This window comes from Pan paniscus, chromosome 5 (assembly GCF_029289425.2).
Source record: "Pan paniscus chromosome 5, NHGRI_mPanPan1-v2.0_pri, whole genome shotgun sequence".
NCBI classification, from domain to species: Eukaryota; Metazoa; Chordata; class Mammalia; order Primates; family Hominidae; genus Pan; species Pan paniscus.
In genome coordinates, this window is record NC_073254.2 from 57,509,815 (window position 1) to 57,529,894 (window position 20,080).

At 52.1% G+C, this 20,080-nt stretch overlaps 4 protein-coding genes across 5 annotated transcripts in view; 3 read left to right on the forward strand and 1 right to left on the reverse strand.

Annotated features, from left to right (window-relative positions):
- Positions 1-2,648, forward strand: part of PPP2R5D (protein phosphatase 2 regulatory subunit B'delta) — a 27,941-nt gene extending 25,293 nt beyond the window's left edge. The window contains exons 13-16 of the mRNA XM_003833272.5: positions 773-874; positions 969-1,041; positions 1,186-1,302; positions 1,454-2,648. Coding sequence (XP_003833320.2) covers positions 773-874; positions 969-1,041; positions 1,186-1,302; positions 1,454-1,591 — 430 coding nt within the window. The 3' untranslated portion in view covers positions 1,592-2,648. The remainder of the gene's footprint in view (positions 1-772; positions 875-968; positions 1,042-1,185; positions 1,303-1,453) is intronic.
- On the reverse strand, positions 2,533-4,342 carry MEA1 (male-enhanced antigen 1). Of its 2 annotated transcripts, none has more exons than XM_008958775.5 (4): positions 4,204-4,342; positions 3,421-3,695; positions 3,232-3,334; positions 2,533-2,927 (listed from the first exon to the last, which is right to left on the reverse strand). In XM_008958775.5, exons 2-4 carry the CDS (start codon positions 3,682-3,684, stop codon positions 2,776-2,778), a joined length of 519 nt encoding a protein of 172 aa, XP_008957023.1. In that variant the 5' UTR covers positions 3,685-3,695; positions 4,204-4,342; the 3' UTR covers positions 2,533-2,775. The 2 variants fall into 2 exon arrangements, with proteins under 2 accessions (XP_008957023.1, XP_003833326.1); XM_003833278.7 differs by having other exon boundaries at positions 4,092-4,253.
- A 132-nt stretch (positions 4,343-4,474) lies between these two features.
- Positions 4,475-11,601, forward strand: KLHDC3 (kelch domain containing 3). Its single transcript, XM_008958774.4, has 11 exons — positions 4,475-4,654; positions 7,443-7,655; positions 7,828-8,004; positions 8,162-8,277; positions 8,454-8,525; positions 8,652-8,865; positions 8,942-9,028; positions 9,172-9,280; positions 9,400-9,473; positions 9,596-9,674; positions 10,974-11,601. Exons 2-11 carry the CDS (start codon positions 7,502-7,504, stop codon positions 11,038-11,040), a joined length of 1,149 nt encoding a protein of 382 aa, XP_008957022.1. The 5' UTR covers positions 4,475-4,654; positions 7,443-7,501; the 3' UTR covers positions 11,041-11,601.
- A 294-nt stretch (positions 11,602-11,895) lies between these two features.
- RRP36 (ribosomal RNA processing 36) lies at positions 11,896-19,971 on the forward strand. Its single transcript, XM_034962113.4, has 7 exons — positions 11,896-12,115; positions 15,333-15,480; positions 15,611-15,677; positions 16,376-16,480; positions 17,536-17,610; positions 17,718-17,835; positions 19,459-19,971. The coding sequence occupies exons 1-7, from the start codon at positions 11,962-11,964 to the stop codon at positions 19,593-19,595; spliced, it is 804 nt and encodes a 267-aa protein (XP_034818004.1). The 5' UTR covers positions 11,896-11,961; the 3' UTR covers positions 19,596-19,971.
- Positions 19,972-20,080: the final 109 nt, after the last annotated feature.

The following is a 20,080-nucleotide window of genomic DNA, read 5'->3' on the forward strand; positions in this document are numbered from 1 at the left end:
CTATCACAGCTTTGGAGATGTAATTCTATGCAGTGAGAAGCTGATGTGACCTTCTTTGAGAGTATGTGTAAAGAATCCCAGGGTTTTAGGCCGGGCACGGTGGCTCACGCCTGTAATCCTAGTACTTTGGGAGGCTGGCAAGGCGGGTGGATCACGAGGTCAGGAGTTTGAGACCAGCCTGCCCAACATAGTGAAACCCCCATCTCTACTAAAAATACAAAAATTAGCTGGGTGTAGTGGTGGATGCCTGTAGTCCCAGCTACTTGGGAGGCTGAGGCAGGAGAATCACTTGAACCTCGGAGGTGACGGTTGCAGTGAGCCGAGATCGTGCCACTGCACTCCAGCCTGGGCAACAGAGTGAGACTCCGTCTTAAAAAAAAAAACTCAGGGTTTTGAAAAGACTTTTCTGCTAAAAGCAAGCACACTGTGGTGTAGATGCAGTCTGTCATGCTGCATCTACATGCCCATCATGCTGCTGGGAGGCCATTAGTGTGGGTTAGAGTGGGAAAGGATGGGAGGTAGGCAGGCCTTGGAGCATGGGGTGAGGGAAGGATGGACAGGTGGACCGGTATTTGTGAAAACCATGAAATGCCAGTCTCAAACCAGGTGATTTGGCCAGAGCTCTCTTCTGATACTGCACAGAGGTTTGTGAACTGGAAGTAGTAAATGACAAAGCTCTTAGCAGAGATACCCCTGTGAGAGAACAAATTGGGTTCCTCACGCTAAGGGCAGGCTCTGGCCTCCTACACCTCATCTTTCTTCTTGGTGGCAGGACAATCCATGGACTGATCTACAATGCCCTGAAGTTGTTTATGGAAATGAATCAGAAGCTGTTTGATGACTGCACACAACAATACAAGGCAGAGAAGCAGAAGTGAGTATCTCTCTCCCCAGGAGACTTTCATCTTCTACCACCAGCTCACTGTGTTTCTCTCAAGCCCAACCCCAATCCTACTTTTGCTCCCCAGGGGCCGGTTCCGAATGAAGGAAAGGGAAGAGATGTGGCAAAAAATCGAGGAGCTGGCCCGGCTTAATCCCCAGGTGAGGTTTTCCTGCCACTGTTGTGAACTGAGGGGCCAGCCCATCTTGAGCTGGGGGAGAGTTTGTTGGGGGAGGAATATGGGGCACACAGGCCCCCAAGCCTCTGAAGTGGCTCTTACCGCTTGTCCATGTCTCCTCACTCAGTATCCCATGTTCCGAGCCCCTCCACCACTGCCCCCTGTGTACTCGATGGAGACAGAGACCCCCACAGCTGAGGACATCCAGCTTCTGAAGAGGACTGTGGAGACTGAGGCTGTTCAGGTGGGAGGGCAATGTAGGGGGATGGAGCAGAAATAATAGCTCTGGAAGGGAGAGGAGACAGAAACAGCAGAGCCAAAGAATAAGGGGACGGAACAATAGAATTCACTGGGAATTGGTCACCATTCCTCACCTTGTCCCTATTCACACACAGATGCTAAAAGACATCAAGAAGGAGAAAGTGCTGCTGCGGAGGAAGTCGGAGCTGCCCCAGGACGTGTACACCATCAAGGCACTGGAGGCGCACAAGCGGGCGGAAGAGTTCCTAACTGCCAGCCAGGAGGCTCTCTGACCCCTCAAGTTCCTACCACAGGGCCACAGCCCACACAGCCCTGGGACACTGCCCTGGCCCTCCATACTCTGCTCCCTACTGGCTGTCTTGGGGGAAGGCAGCGCCTCTCTAGCTACTCAAGGGAGGGGGATGTGGGCACTTGAAGCAGGGACACCCACAGAATGGTCCCTCTTCTCCCCAAAAGGTGTTCATGCCTCCCTGTGGCTAGTACAGGCTGAGCACTAAGATGCTTAGTGCTCAGACAACCTGGGGATGCCTGTCCCCTACCTGCTCCTCACCCACAGCTACCTGAGGCTGCTCTGAGAAGTACACACAGGAATACATACGCTCCTCTATTCTTCCCTTCATCCTCATTTGAACACCAGGTATCTCCCCTCCTCTCTCTCTCCCCTGCAGAGGCATGTAGGGAACAGCAGGAGATTATTCTCACCAAAGTTATGTCAAGCCCCATTGGCCCGGAGTAGCTGAAGGGAAGCCAACCCCCCTGCAGCACAAATAGGCCCCCCAGTCCCAGCCGTGTGCTGGCAGATAGGGTTGTATTATTTCTTCTTACCCCATGCCTGACCAAGGGAGGTCAAAAGGAGAAAAGTATAGGCTGTGGACAATAACTGATGAATATAGGGCCCAGATGGACCAAGTGGGGCCGGGGAGGGATGAATAAACACCCTACCCCGTGCCCTGTCTTTGGTGAGCAGCAGCCCTGGGGTCACAGACATGGAAGGGACCACCCTGGGGCTGACTGCTTTTCTGTGCTGTTGGTTCCCAACACTAGAAAGAAGAAAGCAGGGAGCGGTGCCCCAAGCATGGCTCCTGCCAACACCTATTTATTTCCTTGTCTGTGCTATGCTGGGCAGGCCTTCTCTTGTCCCTTATAGGTACCTTGGAGGGGCCAGGGGCTGAGGAAGGCCGGACCCAGGTTCCAGGGGCGCAGGCAGTGCGGCTTTTGGCTGTGTACATAGGGTGCTTTATTCTCCACAGAGTGATACATGCTAAGGTGGGTTGGGCTTGGACCGATGTCCCCATATGTACAGAACTGAATAAAGTGGGTCTCTGAGAAGTCTGATGTGCCTTGATGTGGAAAGGGAGACGGGGAAGATGGAAATGGACATTACAACCAGGGATGTGTTCAGTCCTGTGCTGGTTCTGGCCTGGAATGTAGGAAGATAAGGCAGCTCTCACTGTGGTCACTTCCAGGCAGGGGATGCCTGCCGGGCTTGGAGGGCTTTCTGTACCACATCTTCCCACTGGGCATCCGATATCTCCCGAGCCCAGGCAGGAACCCCTGGCGCAGGCAGGCTTACTCCAGCCATTGTCCTTTTCACCAGCTCTACATGTTCTGAAATCAGAGCCAGAGGCCATTCAGGCATAGAAATAATGGGACCAGCTCCCCTCCCCAATCCCCGAATCAACCCAGAGCCCTTGGGCTGCTAGGGTCACCAAATCCACCTTGTTACTTTAAGGCAAGCCTGCCCATCCCCAAAGCTAGCAAAAGAGCATTTCACTTGGACTCTGAAGTCTACAAAATCTTAGTTTACAAACTATCTTTTTAGGATAGGGTCTTCCTCTGAAACTTCCTTCTACTGACTCATGCCAGTTCATTTCCTTAGTAATTATTCCAGAATGAAAGAATGATCTTTTACCTGGGTCCATGGGAATAGAGCTGTGGTTGTTCAACGCTGTAGCTCCCTCTTCATCTTCATCTTCACTCTCTAATGGTGGGTCTGGCAAATGAAGCCCCAGGGCCTGCAGAGCCACAGAAGACCGTTTGGGTCTAGGCTTTCAGGGAGCCCAGCTTCACCTGTTCAGGAACCATCCCTCCTCCACCCTACCTGGATTCGATCCTGGATGTCAGCAACTACATCTCCATCCCCCACTGGTGCCAGTTCCACCTCCTCTTGTTCAGGATCTTGGTTCAGGGGCTGGTAGGAGTAGCCAGCTGGGCCCGACCCCGTTTCCTCCTGCTCTTCCTCAGGCTCCTCACTGCTCCAATCCCCAGTGCCTTCTGAAGGGCCCTGATGTCCCAGTTCCTCAGTCTGATTGGGGAAGATACGCTCAGGGCCCATGGTGTCTCCTCCTAGAACTACTGTTGCCATCCGGGCAGGGGCTGCAAGAACAGGGAGGCGGTAGGACAGGGATTGGATGAAACCAGGCCCATCTTCATCCTCTCATCATCTCCTTGTAGTCTCCTGCGTGCAAAAAACCAGCTCCTCCCCGAGGCTCCTGCATCCTCCACCCCTCCGCCCCAATTCCAGCCTCTCGTTCCTCCCCCTCCTAAGTCGGGGCTCTTATCTTGAACCAGGCCCCACCGCCTTGCTCCGCCACTTCCTAGTTAAACGCCCAACCGGAGGCCCTGCCACCTCCTAAAAGACACCCCTTCCAGAACCCCGGCTCCCCGCGCCACGCCTCCCCCGCGACTTGGGAACTCTGGGTCATCAGACTCCCCTAAACAGGTCGGCGTACCCGCCCCCTTCTCCCCTCTCCTAGAGGACCCCCTCTGTACCGCCTGACAGATGCCTTTCAGGCCCCATGGGCTCCCCTCAAATGGCCCCAGCTGCAGCGTCCCCCACCCGCCCCCATCCGAATCCCGGCGCCGGTGTTTCCGCGCGCCTCACCCGCTCAGAGCCCGCGGCCTCCACTTCCGGCGGGGCAGGACGTGCAGAGGAGCCTAGTCCTCCAGCCCCGCCCCATATCCATGATTGACGCTGGCGAGGACGAGGAGTCCGCCCCTTGCCCCGCCTCCGTCATGCCCAGCCCACAAAACAAAGGACTGCATTACCCAGTGGCCTCCTCGGTCTCGACACATATTTGCACATGCGCAGAATCTCTCCTACGCCCCTGCCCACTCCTCAGCCCTCTCGTCCCTCAGGAAACGTATGGACTACAAGTCCCGGAATGCCTCGGGCACTTAGCTACGACTGCACGTGCGCGCACAGCTGCCCGCCGGAAGAACCGAGCTTGGCTGTGTTTATCTCGTTGGGGACTAAGGCGTCGGTTGGCGCGCAACGGGTTCTAGGCTGCAGGCAGCGCGAGGACCCGCGGCCCCGCCCCGGCTCGGCCTGGCAGGTAGCCTGGGATGGGTAGAAGGGCAAGGAAGAATTAGGGGGCTTAGGACGTGCTGTCTGGAGCTGGAGTGGCGGGGTAGGGGCCTGAGAGTGATGAGGTGGGGGTGGGGAGGGAGCTAGGGGGATGATGGGAAAGGAGAGTGTTAATGGGGAAAGCAGGGCTAGGGGAGGATGGCGAGGAGATGGGTAGGAGAGACCTGGTGTCTGGAGGAAGCAATGAAGGAAATGGGAAGGAAGACTGGGCCATGAAAACAGGGAAGCTGAGCATAATGGAAGGGGAGGGGTGTCTGGCGTGGTGGGCTAGGGGAGGCCGGAATGTCTGGAAGAAGACAGGGATAGAGTCATATGCAGAGAGGGGTATCCGTGGTCAGTGCATGCTAATTTTTCTTTCCTTAGTGGAGGTGGGAAAATGGAGGGCTGTTGGGTGGAGCTTGGAATGGTAGGAGAAGGAAAAATGAGAAAACTGCAAAGCTCTCACGAGATCAAGAAGGGCGAGAAATGGGGAATAAAAAATGCAAGAGACCAGGCGGGTAGATACATTAAGGGAATAGAAGAAGTTTGAAAATGCTTGGTGGTGATGGAGGACTGGGGAGACCCAGGGATAAGAGGAGCCCCTGAGCGCCTGGGGGCTTGTTCTCCTTGAATTTGAGTTGTTTATATGGCAGAGAAACTAAAATTTTTTTTCTCCACCTTTGGCTGGAATTGCTTATCTCCTCTCCTGTGCATATTTTACTTTACCTTGACATATCTGAAGGGAAGAATAGAGAATATAAGGGAGGATGGAAGACTTCCATTCTTAAGCCCATCGACCTCCTAACAGTCTCCACAAGCCCAGACCCAAGATATTTTGGAGAGCGGGAGTAATGAAGTGAGAGTAGCTTCCTGCTGGGGCTATTTCAGGATGGGCCCCATGGCTATTTAAAGCTTAGGGTGTGGAGTTGGGGGAGGTTGGGTGGGTGGGACTAGCAAGCCAGCTGAAAGCCATGTCTCTTTCCTGCAAGGGGCCTCCCTTATTTGAGCTGTTTTAGTGCCTGAGGTTTTGCCTGGCCCTTTCCTCTGCCAGGGCTTCTTAAACAGGGAGCAGATGATGATCCACCCAAACTCAGGAGATGCTTGCCAGCAAAAGCATTGTCAGTTGCAAGGATTTGCCTGAAAAAACCCTCAGATGTACCCAGGTGTACATGCCACTAGGTTGACAGGTTGTGTTTAAGAGACCATGACCAGCTGGGCGTGGTGGCTCACGCCTGTAATCCCAGCACTTCAGGAGACCGAGGACGGTGGATCACCTGAGGTCAGGAGTTTGAGACCAGCCTGGCCAACATAGTGAGACCCCATCTCTACTAAAAATACAAAAATTAGCTGGGCATGGTGGCAGGCGCCTGTAATCCCAGCTACTTGGGAGGCTGAGGCAGGAGAATCGCTTGAACCCGGGAGGCAGAGTTTGCAGTGAGCTGAGATTGCACCATTGCGCTCCAGCCTGGGGGCAAGAGCGAGACTTCATCTAAAAAAAAAAAAAAAAAAAAGACCATGACTTCTCATGCTGGATCTTTCTCTTGTCCTGCCCAAGGGCATTTTTTGCCTCCCTTCCCCTTTTTTTTTTGTTTTGAGACAGAGTCTTGCTCTGTCGCCAGGCTGGAGTGCAGTGGTGTGATCTCGGCTCACTCCAACCTCCGCCACCCGAGTGCAAGCAATTCTCCTGCCTCAGCCTCCTGAGTAGCTGGGACTACAGGTGCGCGCCACCGTGCCCAGCTAATTTTTGTATTTTTAGTAGAGACGGGTTTCACCATGTTGGCCAGGATGGTCTCCGTCTCTTGATCTCGTGATCCACCTGCCTCGGCCTCTCAGGGTGCTGGGATTACAGGCGTGAGCCACCGTGCCCAGCCCCTTCCCCTTTGCATTGCACACTCCCACCTCTTGGTGGGAACCCTTTCAGGAACCCAAGTTGTGGAAGAGCTTGTTCTCTCTTTTCTACTGGAAATGGCTTGTTCTCTACCACAGTAGCAGGGATGGGGAAGTGGCAGGAGGAGAAAACCCCTCCCTCTATCACCATCCCCCAAGCCTAAGCATACACATACCTTTCTGGCTTAAGTCCTGGCAGCATACCAGGCACAGCTGTCAAAGGAACTCCTTGTGCCTGTGGGGGGCCCTGGGTGACCCCAGTGACAACAACTCAGCTTGACAGGAGCTCCCTGTGAGGGGCTAACCAACCGCGGTAACATGGAGGTCCCTGTCCTGGATCAGTCCCGCCCTATCTTGGGTAGGGGGATTGTTCCACTCTAAAAGCCTGAAAGCTTTTCTGCTTTGAGGCACTCATGCCAGCTTTCAATGGACTGTCTGAGGCTGGCTGGGCTATTAATAGCTGTGAGTATTTTGAGATCCCTTTCCCCACCTTAAAGAACACAGATTCTTAGAGAGGTGGCAGTAAGCAGAGCAGAGACAAGAGAATATACCGTTTGGGAAGGGGGCTTCAAGTTTGTGCCAAGCCAGGGACAGAGTGGAGCCTCCACGAGTAGGTTGTGACCATGATATGCAGATTCTGAGCTGGCAATCAGGTGGGGGTGGCCCCACCCTTCACTGTTGGAGAACACTGGGCCCAGGCTGCTCCCTGACCTCGGCAGCTCCCTTGGGGCAGGGCCAGCCACCTGAGCTGAGACTAGTGTCCCTGTGGAGGGGTAGTGTGGGAGGGCCCCCAGGGTGACACTTGGAGGCAAAGGCTGGTTCTGGGCAGAGTCACAGTGAGCTGGGCAGAAGCCTCGCCTGAGGATCCCGTGGCCCCAATTTGTGTGCAGATAGCAGAGGCAGCAGGCCGTGCCGGGGGGGCATGTTGCTGTAACCAGTGGCCCAGGGGATGTTACGGTGGACAGTGCACCTGGAGGGCGGGCCCCGCAGGGTGAACCATGCTGCAGTGGCTGTCGGGCATCGGGTATACTCCTTCGGGGGTTACTGCTCTGGTGAAGACTATGAGACACTGCGTCAGATAGATGTGCACATTTTCAATGCAGGTAAGCCAATGCTGGGGCTGCCCCTGGGTCCCCACATCAGGGTGGGAACGGGCTGCTGATGAGGTTTGGCTGTGGTCTCTGGGACCAAGGGGATTGGGGACAAACATCTGGTTTGGGAAAAGCGGACAGCCTGGAAGGAGGTTCCCAGGGCTGAGCAGAGCTGTGCCCACAGTGTCCTTGCGTTGGACAAAGCTGCCCCCAGTGAAGTCTGCCATCCGTGGGCAAGCTCCTGTGGTACCCTACATGCGCTATGGACACTCAACCGTCCTCATCGACGACACGGTCCTCCTTTGGGGCGGGCGGAATGACACCGAAGGGGCCTGCAATGTGCTCTATGCCTTTGACGTCAGTGAGTATGGATCTCAGAGAGGCTATGTCCTTCCAGATGTTGCCTCAGGTGCCCAAGAAAGGTTTGGGTTGGGGGTCTTGGGGAGTAGAGTACCCCAGAGCTGAGGAGGGACTGTCATAGAGGGTGCTTAGTTGAGCCATTTTCTCATCTCCTTCAGATACGCACAAGTGGTTCACACCCCGAGTGTCAGGGACAGTTCCTGGGGCCCGGGATGGACATTCAGCCTGTGTCCTAGGCAAGATCATGTACATTTTTGGGGGCTACGAGCAGCAGGTAGGTCTGGGAATAAAATAAGAGGTTTAGGGTGGGACTGAGAAAGAGGGGAAGGGCAATTTAGGATGGTGAAATGGGAGGCTTTGGCTTGTTTGCAGGTTTTGAGGGGAGGGATGGAGGTTCAGAGAGTGACCATTGGCTCCCTCTTTTCTTCCTCCTTTTCTCTTCCTACTCAGGCGGACTGTTTTTCCAATGACATTCACAAGCTAGATACCAGCACCATGACATGGACTCTTATCTGTACAAAGGTCTGCTCTTTCTTTTTTCTCCCAAATCCCCACCCTCTGTTGAAGCAATAATAGGAAGCTCAGTCAGAGGAGATCCTCTTCCAGTCTTTGTGCTGACCCCTCCACCATCTCTCTGCCTCTGCCCAGGGCAACCCTGCACGCTGGAGGGACTTCCACTCAGCCACAATGCTGGGAAGTCACATGTATGTCTTTGGGGGCCGTGCTGACCGCTTTGGGCCATTCCATTCCAACAATGAGATTTACTGCAACCGCATTCGAGTCTTTGACACCAGAACTGAGGCTTGGCTGGACTGTCCCCCGACTCCAGTGCTGCCTGAGGGGCGCCGGAGCCACTCGGCCTGTGAGTGTTTGTTACTTCCCTGTGGAGTTCCCTTCCTGCCCTCTTCACACTCCTGACGCTTCCTCTCTCCTTCCAGTTGGCTACAATGGGGAGCTGTACATCTTTGGTGGTTATAATGCAAGGCTGAACCGGCACTTCCATGACCTCTGGAAGTTTAATCCTGGTAAAGAGCACTGCATTTAGGGCAGGAACAAGGAGCAATTGAGGTGGGAGGAAAAGAAAATAATCCTGAGGCGGTGAGGGATGGGGGTGGGGAAGATACCTGGACTAGGCAGGTATTGAACTTCCATATAAATTTCTCTTCAGTGTCCTTTACCTGGAAAAAGATTGAACCGAAGGGGAAGGGGCCATGTCCCCGCCGGCGCCAGTGCTGCTGTATTGTTGGTGACAAGATTGTCCTCTTTGGGGGTACCAGGTTAGAAGGAGAGAGGGAAGGGGCTCAGGAAGTCACTAATGGGAGAGTGGGAGGTATTTGAAAAGGGGGTTTCGTGGGTAGTTTTTGTCCTACTTTCATCTCTCTTTTGATCCCGACAGTCCATCTCCTGAGGAAGGCCTGGGAGATGAATTTGACCTTATAGATCATTCTGACTTACACATTTTGGACTTTAGTAAGTATAGTTATTCCTGAATTGCTCCTGCCATCAAGGTCCCTGTCTTTGGGTGGTGATATCCAGGACTGGATCTTTTCCTCACCTTTGACCATCTCCTTTCCACAACTTCTCCCTTAAAGGCCCTAGTCTGAAGACTCTGTGCAAACTGGCCGTGATTCAGTATAACCTAGACCAGTCCTGTTTGCCTCATGATATCAGGTACAGCGAGTGGTTGGAAGGGAGGGATTGAGTGAGGGTGAGTGAGCAGCACAGGTGTGACCTGATTAGCTTGGTTTCAGTATGGAGGAGACAGACATTTTTGTTCTGCTGGAGATGTAGTGTACTTGTGGGAAATGAGATGGAAGGAGGTGAATTGACAGCCATCATATAAAACTGTCAGCAGAATAAATTATATGAAAAAAAAATACAGCTCGGCAGCATCACTTTCTGAGACCTAAGCTTATACAGTTATTTTTGTGAACATGCTGAGAACAACTGATTAAATCTTAGAACCTAGCTGCAAAGTAAAGACAAGTTTAGGAGCCTCTGGATCACATTGGTTCCAGAAGATCTGGCTGCTTCCCTTTGAATTTCGTTCTTAGGTTCCAATTAACCACCAGATGTTACTTTATGTATAATTTTTCAGGTTCAAATTAACCACCAGATGTACTTTGTATATAATTTTTCCTGTCTCGGTCATTCTGAGATACTTCGTCTCTTTGTATCAGTTCAGTTTAACTCTTGCTGGCTGGGCATGGTGGCTCATACCTGTAATCCCATCACTTCGGGAGGTTGAGGTGGGCAAATCAGTTGAGGTCAGGAGTTCGAGACCATCCTGGCCACATGGTGAAGCCCTGTCTATACTAAAAATACAAAAATTAGCTGGGCATGGTGGCAGCCACCAGTAGTCCCAGCTACTTGGGAGGTTGAGGCAAAAGAATTGCATGAACCCGGGAGGCGGGGGTTTCAGTGAGTCAAGATTGTGCCACTGCACCACTGTACTCCAGCCTAGGTGACAGAACAAGACTCAAAAAAAAATTAATATGGTTGGATGGGTAGGGAAGGCCTCAGGAAGGATAGGAGTGCTGAGTCAGAGCCTTAAAAGGATGGGAGTTAAGAGCAAAAATGGGTATTCCTGGTGGGGGTGAGGCATTCCTGGTGAGGGTAAGGTGGAGGGGCTGCCTGGTTGGCTCTAAGCAAAGCAAGAAAGGCAGGTTGGGATGTTGACTGACATGTATACACAGATCTCAGGTGCCTGGACACTGCAATATACATACATACATAAACATAAACCGGAAATCCATATGAGCTTGGAGGTACAGGAGTGGGTGGTGTTGGATTTGGTGGTGGGTGGGTTCTGATTGTTAAACCTAGTAGTTCTCTTAAGTAAGAGGTGGCTGTGGGTGGTTGACCTTTAGGAAGTTGGAGAGACTGGTATGTTTATAGCTTCGTTCAAACATCCCTGAGCTTGGGCTGAGGGCCCCCTCTTCTTTCTGTCTGTTATTGTTGGCCTTCCAGGTGGGAGCTGAATGCCATGACCACCAACAGCAATATCAGTCGCCCCATCGTCTCCTCCCATGGGTAGGAGGAAGTTTCTGCCACCTCCCCTCCTGAGCCTGCTGTCATCTTCACTGCCCCTGCCCATCTGTCACCCACCTGCTCCTTTGACCCCTGGACTTGGTATACCTCCATGTGGAGTTGTTGGGCGAGAGGTGTTCTCTGTGCTGTGAATTCAGTGGGGAGCTGTAGCGGGGTGGGGGCCAGGTTCCTCCCCCCTTGGGCCGAGGGCCCCTTCCCCTTGGTGCTCTGTCCCCATCCACCTCCTTTCAGCTGCTCCTGGGCCTCAGCTCTGCCCAGGGCCAGCCAGGTTCCGCTGGGAAGGGAAGGGAATGGGGAGAAGGGAGAAGCAAGCAGTGTCTGAGCCTCAGGAGCTTCCCCCTCCCCCTTTGCCTATCCCCTCCCCTCTGCTTGAGCCTTGAGCCTTGACTGGGAGCTGAAAGGAGTTGCAGCTGTTGGCATGAGACCTCCTTCTCCCCGTCTTGGGGAGGTGGGGACCAGCAGATAAATCCCACCCTTCCTTGAGCTGTCGCTGTACTCTGAAGTTCAGCCAGCTCAGATTTTATAAAAATTAATTAAAATCTCCAAACGTGTTGTGTGTTTTTGTGGAATACGGTGGAGAAGGCTGGAGTTTGCAGTGGGGGCAGGGTGCCGAGGACAAGCACCCTGAGGTTCTGGCTTCTCAGCCAAGGGTATTAGGAAACCAAATGCCACCAAGGCCTGGTCCAAGCTTCTCGGGCGTGGAACCCAGCACCCTGCGACTCGGGCAGAAGGTTGCGACAATGTCTCCAGAGCGGGCTATCCTTTGGGCCTGGCTCCCTGGCCCCCGACCGCGCAGTTTTCTGCCCATTCGTCACCACGTTGAGACCGGGAACGCCGGAAGAGGCGGGGCAGGGGCTGCCGTGAGCGGAAGCGGTGCCGTTCGTCTTCCGAGCGCTACTGCCAGCTGATGCCGGGAGCGAACTACCGCGCCGGGTCTGGGGCCGGGGCCGGGGCCGGGGCCCGACGTCCCCGCGGGGCCCGACGTCCCCGCGGGGCCCGGGACCGCGAGGAGGACGGCGGGGGCCTGGAGCCCGCGGCCGTGGCCCGCGACCTATTGAGGGGTGAGAGCATGGGGCAGGGCGGGCTGGGGAGGGGAAGGAGATTCCCAGGCGGGGCCCTGAGCCTGCAGAGACGGTGCCGGTAAGACTGCCAAGTTCTCTAAGAGGCAGACGCTACACTAGGGGTGCCCCCAGTGCAGTGGAAAGTGGGGGTGAGAGGAGATGCTTCCGGGATTAGGACATCCTGAGAAGTTTCTTCACGGCAGGATGAGGGTTTTCGGCAATGGGGAACGTATGTGCAATAGCATGGAGGCAGGGAAAGGCATGCATGGCTGCTGAAGGCTTAGTAGGTCAGAATTCAGCAGATTCCGTAGACTTTGTTTTTTTAATTTTTTTTTTTTTTTTTTTTTTTTTTTTTTGAGACGGAGTCTCTCTCTGTCGCCAAGGCTGGAGTGCAGTGGCGCGATGTCGGCAAGCTCCGCCTCCCGGGTTCACGCCATTCTGCTGCCTCAGCCTCCAGAGCAGCTGGGACTACAGGCGCCCGCCACCACGCCCGGCTAATTTTTTGTATTTTTAGTAGAGACGGGGGTCTCACCTTGTTAGCCAGGATGGTCTCGATCTCCTGACCTCGTGATCCGCCCGCCTCAGCCTCCCAAAGTGCTGGGATTCCAGGCGTGAGCCACTGCGCCCAGCCTGTTTTTTTAATTTCTTATATTTTTTATTTTTTTGAGACAAAGTCTCGCCCTGTAGCCCAGGCTGGAGTGTAGTTGCACCATGACGGCTCACTGCGGCCTCGAACTCCCGGGCCCAAGAGATCCTCCTACCTCAGCCTCTCGAGTAGCTGGGACTACAGGCGCGTCACCACGCCTGCACGGATGGGTTTATTTATTTATTTATTTAATGTAGAGACAAGGTCTCACCTTTTTTTTTTTTTTTTTTTTTTTGAGACGGAGTCTCGCTCTGTTGCCCATGCTGGAGTGCAGTAGCGCGATCTCAGCTCACTGCAAGCTCCGCCTCCCGTGTTTACGCCATTCTCCTGCCTCAGCCTCCCGAGTAGCTGGAACTACAGGCGCCCGCCACCACGCCCGGCTAATTTTTTGTATTTTTAGTAGAGATGGGGTTTCACCGTGTTAGCCAGGATGGTCTCTATCTCCTGACCTCGTGATCCGCCCGTCTCGGCCTCCCAAAGTGCTGGGATTACAGGCGTGAGCCACCTCGCCCAGCCAGGTCTCATCATGTTACCAGGTGCCGGGGCTGGTCTCCAGTTCCTGGGCTCAAGTGATCCACCCGCCTCAGCCTCCCAAGGATTACAGGATTACTGTGCCCAGCAAATGCTGCAGGCTTTTTGTTAAGGCACAGTTCTAGCTGCTGGAGATAGTTGTGAATAAAGTAGTCAAACACTCCTATCCTGGCCGGGTGTGGTGGATCACACCTGTAATCCCAGCACCAGGGGAGACTGAAGCAGGAGGATCGCTTGAGCCCAGGAGTTCAAGACCAGCCTGGTAAACATAATGAGACCCGCTTTTCTACTAAAAATAAAAAAATTTAGCCAGGGTGGTGGCCCACGTCTGTATTCCCAGCCACTGAGGAGGCTGAGGCATGAGTATAGTTTGAGCCCAGGAAGTCGAGGCTGCAGTGAGCAGTGATTAGGCCACTGCACTCCAGCCTGGGCAACAGAGCAGGACCTTTTTTCAAAATAAATAAAATTTAAGTCCAGGTGTGGCTCATGCCTGTAATCCCAGCACTTTGGGAGGCCGAGGTGGGCGGATCACAAGGTCAGGAGATCAAGACCATCTGGGCCAACATGGTGAAACTCGTCCTTATTAAAAATACAATAATCAGCTGGACTTGGTGGTGCGTGCCTTAGTCCCAGCTACTCGGGAGGCTGAGGCAGGAGAATCGCTTGAACCTGGGAGGCGGAGGTTGCAGTGAGCCGAGATCGCGCCACTGCACTCCAGCCTCGTGACAGAGTGAGTCCAGCTCAAAATAAATAAGTAAAATTTAAGGGAGACAAGTAAATTATTACATTAAAAGGCAATAAAACACTGAATTGTAGACTAGAGAACTGGATTTTGTGGAATATGAATTATAGCTTAATTTTTTTTAAGGTGATAGAGGATATGGAGAAAAAATAAAGCTTAGGAGAGGTTGCATTTTTTTTTTTTCTTCCGAGATGGAGTCTCGCTCTGTCGCCCAGGCTGGAGTGCAGTGACGTGATCTCGGCTCACTGCATCCTCTGCCTCCCAGGTTCAAGCTCTTCTCCCGCCTCAGCCTCCCGAGTAGCTGGGATTACAGGCACCTGCCATCATGCCCAGCTAATTTTTGTATTTTTGTAGAGACGGTTTCACCATGTTGACCAGGCTGGTCTTGAACTCCTGACCTCAGGTGATTGATCCGCCTCAGCCTCCCAAAGTACTGGGATTACAGGCGTGAGCCACCACACCCGGACGAGGGGTCGCAATTTTAAATAACTTAGAGAAGACCTCTTTGGGAAGGTGATTTTGAATAAAGGCTTGAAGGAACTGAGGGAGGAGCTGTACCTATGTACAGTTTCTGGGGGAAGTGTACCAAGCAGAGGCAACATGTGCAGAGGAACTGAGGTGGGAATAGGCTGCTAGGAGACACATTGAGAGGAGTGAGAAGGAGATGAGTAGAGTAGAGATATGACAGGGGCCAGGTCACTTGGGGGCTTGCAGGCCATTATTAAGGTACATGGCTTTTACTGTGAGCAAGATGGAAGCCATTGGGGACTTTTGCCTGTGGGAGTAACATGATCTGAAGTTTATGTGTGGGAGTGATAAGATCTGATTTTATTTTCGATGCCTCTCTCAGGCTGAATTGAGGCGCATAGCTTTGAGAGGAGTGAGGCTGGTGGTTGGCAGACTAGGAGGCTAGAGCACTGATTGAGGTGAGAGATGCTGAGCATGTGGACCAGGACACTGGCAATGGTAACTGAGCAAGGGAGGCAGATGCCCTTCTGGGGAAACCTGTGAATGAGTAAAAGAGAGAGTAAAAGAATGAGTAAAAGAGAAAAAGAAGGGACTATGGTTTGATCCACCTTTGACCTTACATATATACCTTCCTTAGCAAGATGAAGCCCCAGGTTGCTGAAATAGTTGGAGAGTTTAACACTATCACAGCCTCTACTGCCTAGGACTTCTAATAATGATTGGTCTGATGGGGTATTAGGATTAGCTAGCTAAGGAATGGGGATGGGAAGATGTCTTTTCTGCAGTAGGACATGCTGAGCTGAGTTGTATGTCCCTCCCCACTTCCACAGGCACATCTAACATGTCATTTGAGGAGCTGTTGGAATTGCAGAGCCAAGTGGGGACTAAGACGTACAAACAATTGGTAGCCGGAAACAGTCCTAAGAAACAAGGTTCTAGACCACCTATCCAAAATGCATGTGTTGCAGATAAGCACAGGTAAGCAAGGCTTGCCCTAGAAGTTGGAAGATAACTGGGACCTTGAATAGGTATGTTGTCTTGGGTGACAGGTGGGAAGCCTTTGACCAACACTGGAGTCCTCTTGACTTGGCTTTTAATTTCTCCATAGGCCTCTGGAAATGTCAGCCAAGATCCGAGTACCATTTTTACGTCAGGTTGTTCCCATTAGTAAAAAGGTAAGGAAGAAGGCCAGGCACTGTGGCTCACGCCTGTAATCCCAGCACTTTGGGAGCCCGAGGTGGGCGATCACCTGAGATCAGGAGTTCCAAGACCAGCATGGCCAACATGGTGAAACCCTGTCTCTACTAAAAGTACAAAAATTAGCTGGGCATGGTGGTGTGTGCCTGTAGTCCCAGCTGCTTGGAAAACTGAGGCACAAGAATCGCTTGAACCTGGGAGGTGGAGGTTGCAGTGAGCCAGGATCATGCCACTGCCCTACAGCCTGTGGGACAGAGTAAGACTCTGTCTCAAAAAAAAAAAAAAAAAATAGAGGCCGGGCACAGTGGCTCACGTCTGTAATCCCAGCACTTTGGAAGGCCAAGGTGGGCGAATCACGAGGTCAGGAGATTGAGACCATCCTAGCTAACACAGTGAAACCCCGTCTCTACTAAAAATACAAAAAAAAATAGCTGGGCGTGGTGGCGGGTGCCTGTAGTCCTAGCTACTCAGGAGGCTGAGGCAGGAGAATGGTGTGAACTTGGGAGGCGGAGCTTGCAGTGAGCCGAGATTGCGCCACTGCACTCCAGCCTGGGCGACAGAGCGAGACTGTGTCTCAAAAAGCAAAAAAAAAGGTGAGGAAGAGACAGGAAGCATTTTTTCTCAGTGAAAGGAGATTGAACAGTTGTGTTTTATATTCTCTCTCTTCTCTCCAAAGGTAGCCCGGGACCCTCGCTTTGATGATCTGTCAGGGGAATATAATCCTGAGGTGTTTGACAAAACATACCAATTCTTGAATGACATCCGAGCGAAAGAGAAAGAGGTATACAGCTTGAGACTGGTTTATGGGGAATTTTGTGGGGTGGAAAATGAGGGCACAGGTTAGAGAGTTGGGCAGGGGGAGTGGGAAGTATAGTGGTGGGCAGATTTAACTCTCTCCAATTCAGTTCATATTCAAATCCTGGCTCATCAGTTTACTAGCTGTGTGACTATTGGCATGTTACTTAATCTCTCTATGCTTTAGTTTTCTAATCATAAAAAAATAAAATAATAATTACTGTCTTGGAGGCCGGGTGTGGTGGCTCACGCCTGTAAGTAATCCCAGCACTTGGGGAGACTGAGGTGAGCACATCATTTGAGGCCAGCAGTTCCAAGACCAGCCTGGCCAACATGGTGAAACCCCATCTCTACTAAAAATAGAAAAATTAGCCAAGTGTGGTGTTGCATGCCTATAGTCCTAGCTACTCAAGAGGCTGAGGCATGGGAATTGCTGGTGCCCTGGAGACAAAGGTTGCAGTGAGACAAGATCGTGTCACTGCACTCCAACCTGGGCAGCAGGGCAAGACTGTCTCCAAACAAACAAACAAACAAACAGTTACTGTCTTGGTGTTATCAAGTTAATATATGTGAACTTCTGGCCGGGTGCGGTGGCTCATGCCTGTTATCCCACCACTTTGGGAGGCCGAAGCAGGTGGATCACGAGGTCAGGAGATTGGGACCATCCTGGCCAACATGGTGAAATTAGTCTCTACTAAAATACAAAAGGAGGAGATCAAGATCATCCTGGCCAACATGGTGAAATTTAGTCTCTACTAAAATAAAAAAAAAAAATTAGCCGGGCGTGGTGGCATGTGCCTGTAGTCCCAGCTACTTGGGAGGCTGAGGCAGGGGAATTGCTTGAACCCAGGAGGCGGAGGTTGCAGTGAGCCAAGATCACACCACTGCACTCAAGCCTGTGACAGAGCAAGACTGCATCTCAAAAAAAAATGTGTGTGTGTGTGTGTGTGTGTGTGTGAACTTCTTAGGATAATGCTTTACATAAAATTTCAGCTAACATTTGCAGAATGCTAACCATGATACTCATTTTCCAATGTGGAGCTTGTGAAAAAACAGTTGAAGAAGCACCGTTCAGGAGAGGAGCATGAGAAACTGCAGCAACTGCTTCAGCGAATGGTGAGTGGGTAATAATTGTGGTGGGTAATGAAAGCAATTAAAGGTGGGAGATATTCACAGATCTGAACAGATCCCTCCCGTTCACCCATCTCATCTTTGCTCCTCAGGAGCAGCAAGAAATGGCACAGCAGGAACGAAAGCAACAGCAGGAGCTGCACCTGGCCCTGAAGCAAGAACGTCGGGCTCAGGCCCAGCAGGGCCATCGACCATACTTCCTGAAGAAATGTGAGTTGGGCACAACTGTTGCTAACAGGGACAGGGGTGCAGGGGCCATGGTGGTAGAGTCTTGTGTTGGGGTGTCCCTGATCCCCTTTAAGGAAGGCATGAAGGCTGGATCCCATGGTAACTTGGAGGAAAGTAGAAATAGTAGGGAGTTGTTTGTAACCAGTCTTGTATCCCTAATTAGATCATGGCAGGCATTGTCACCTTTATCTCTTGGTCTACACTCCCCACTTCCCAACCCCCCCCCAACACACACACAGTGAGTTTTATCTCTTGGTCTATACACACACACACACACACACACACACACACACACACAAACACAGAGTCAGTTTTATCTCTTGGTCTACACACACACACACACACACACACAATCAGTTTTATCTCTTGGTCTATACTACACACACACACACACACAGAGTCAGTTTTATCTCTTGGTCTACACACACACACACACACAGTTTTATTTCTTGGTCTACACTGCACACACACAGACACACACACGCTGGGCCAGGCACATAGGTGTTCATAGTTGGTTGAATTGAGTAGTACTGAGATCATATAAAAAATCATCAGTTGGGCTGGGCACGGTGGCTCACGCCTATAATCCCAGCACTATCGGAGGCCAATGTGGGGGGGTCACGAGGTCAGGAGTTCGAGACCAGCCTAGGGGCCAACATGGTGAAACCCTGTCTCTACTAAAGATATAAAAAAATTAGCCGGGCGTGGTGGCGTGCACCTGTAATCCAGCTACTCAGGAGGCTGAGGCAGGAGGATCACTTGAGCCCGGGAGATGGAGGTTGCAGAAAGCCTAGATTGCACTGTTGTACTCCAGCCTGGGCAACAGGGTGAGACTCCATCTCACAGGAAAAACAAACAAACAAAAAAAAGTCACCAGTTGGGCTGGGCGCAGTGCCTCACACCTGTAATTCCAGCACTTTGGGAGGCCAAGGAGGGCAGATCACGAGGTCAGGAGTTCAAGACCAGCCTGGCAAACATGGTGAAACCCCCTCTCTACTAAAAATACAAAAATTAGCTGGGTGTGGTGCTGTGCATCTGTAATCCCAGCTACTCAGAAGGCTGAGGCAGGAGAATCACTTGAACCTGGGAGGCGGAGGTTGCAGTGAGCTGAAATCGTGCCACAGCACTCCAGCCTGGGTGACAGAGTGAGACTCCATCTCAAAAAAAAAAAGTCACCCGTTGGCCAGGCGCAGTGGCTCACGCCTGTAATCCCAGCACTTTGGGAGGCTGAGGAGAGCGGATCACCTGAGGTCAGGAGTTCGAGACCAGCCTGGCCAACATGGCGTAACCCTGTCTCTACTAAAAATACAAAAAAAATTAGCCAGATGTGGTGGTGCGCGCCTGTAATCCCAGCTACTCCGGAGGCTGAGGCAGGAGAATCACTTGAATCTAGAAGACGGAGGTTGCAGTGAGCCGAGATCGCGTCACTGCACTCCAGCCTGGGTAACAGAGCAGGACTCCGTCTCAGAAAAAAGATAGAGGGGCACCAGTGAGCTTTAAAGAACTCATATATCCAGCATAATGGCTTGGAGTTACTGACCTGGTTTGGGAAAGAATAGGGGCTTCCTTCTTTGTTCACCAACTTTCATTCTCCCTGTCATTTAGCTGAGCAGCGCCAGTTGGCACTAGCTGAGAAGTTCAAGGAGCTGAAACGCAGCAAGAAATTGGAGAACTTCTTGAGTCGAAAGAGGCGACGGAATGCAGGCAAGGACAGGAGACATCTCCCTTTGAGCAAAGAGTAATAAGGAACTATCCTCTGCTCTGCCACTGCCCCAGGGAGACATGGATCTGTGAGGACAGATTTGGCCACGGCTGGTTTCCGTTCAAGGGCAAGGATCACAGCTGCCCTTGAATCTCATTGCCTCAGAGAAGACTAGAGGGCTCTTGGACTATCCCTAGGGCTACACAAGAATAGTTCAGCCTTCTGCCATGCCACACAGCCTAGCTTGAATCTGGTTCATTGCGTCCTCGTGTTCTTCTCTCATCCTTGCCTTAAACCAGGGATTCTGATACCGAAGAAGAGGGGCCAGTGAAAACCATGGAGTCTGTTCGTGACTCCCAGGGCTGGGACATTATGTAGGAGCCACTTCATAAACATTCTCTTTACTCATCTTTTTATTCTGTTTTTTTGTGGCCTTCTTTTTGTGTTTCCCCCCCGAAACAGAGTCTCGCTTTGTCACCCAGGCTAGAGTACAGTGGTGCAATCTCGCCTCACTGCAACCTCCAC

Excerpts from the sequence above, each read along its gene's own strand:
- MEA1 (XM_003833278.7), bottom strand. The coding sequence starts at position 4,119 with ATGGGGCCTGAAAGGCATCTGTCAGGCG. Across the intron at positions 3,696-4,091 it reads TGAAAGGCATCTGTCAGGCG|CCCCTGCCCGGATGGCAACA; the intron begins GTACAGAGGGGG and ends CTGTTCTTGCAG. Across the intron at positions 2,928-3,231 it reads CTCTATTCCCATGGACCCAG|AACATGTAGAGCTGGTGAAA; the intron begins GTAAAAGATCAT and ends CTCTGATTTCAG.
- RRP36 (XM_034962113.4), top strand. The coding sequence starts at position 11,962 with ATGCCGGGAGCGAACTACCGCGCCGGGTCTGGGGCCGGGGCCGGGGCC. Across the intron at positions 15,481-15,610 it reads TGTGTTGCAGATAAGCACAG|GCCTCTGGAAATGTCAGCCA; the intron begins GTAAGCAAGGCT and ends ATTTCTCCATAG. Across the intron at positions 15,678-16,375 it reads TTGTTCCCATTAGTAAAAAG|GTAGCCCGGGACCCTCGCTT; the intron begins GTAAGGAAGAAG and ends TTCTCTCCAAAG.
- KLHDC3 (XM_008958774.4), top strand. The coding sequence starts at position 7,502 with ATGTTACGGTGGACAGTGCACCTGGAGGGCGGGCCCCGCAGGGTGAAC. Across the intron at positions 7,656-7,827 it reads TGTGCACATTTTCAATGCAG|TGTCCTTGCGTTGGACAAAG; the intron begins GTAAGCCAATGC and ends CTGTGCCCACAG. Across the intron at positions 8,278-8,453 it reads TTGGGGGCTACGAGCAGCAG|GCGGACTGTTTTTCCAATGA; the intron begins GTAGGTCTGGGA and ends CTTCCTACTCAG.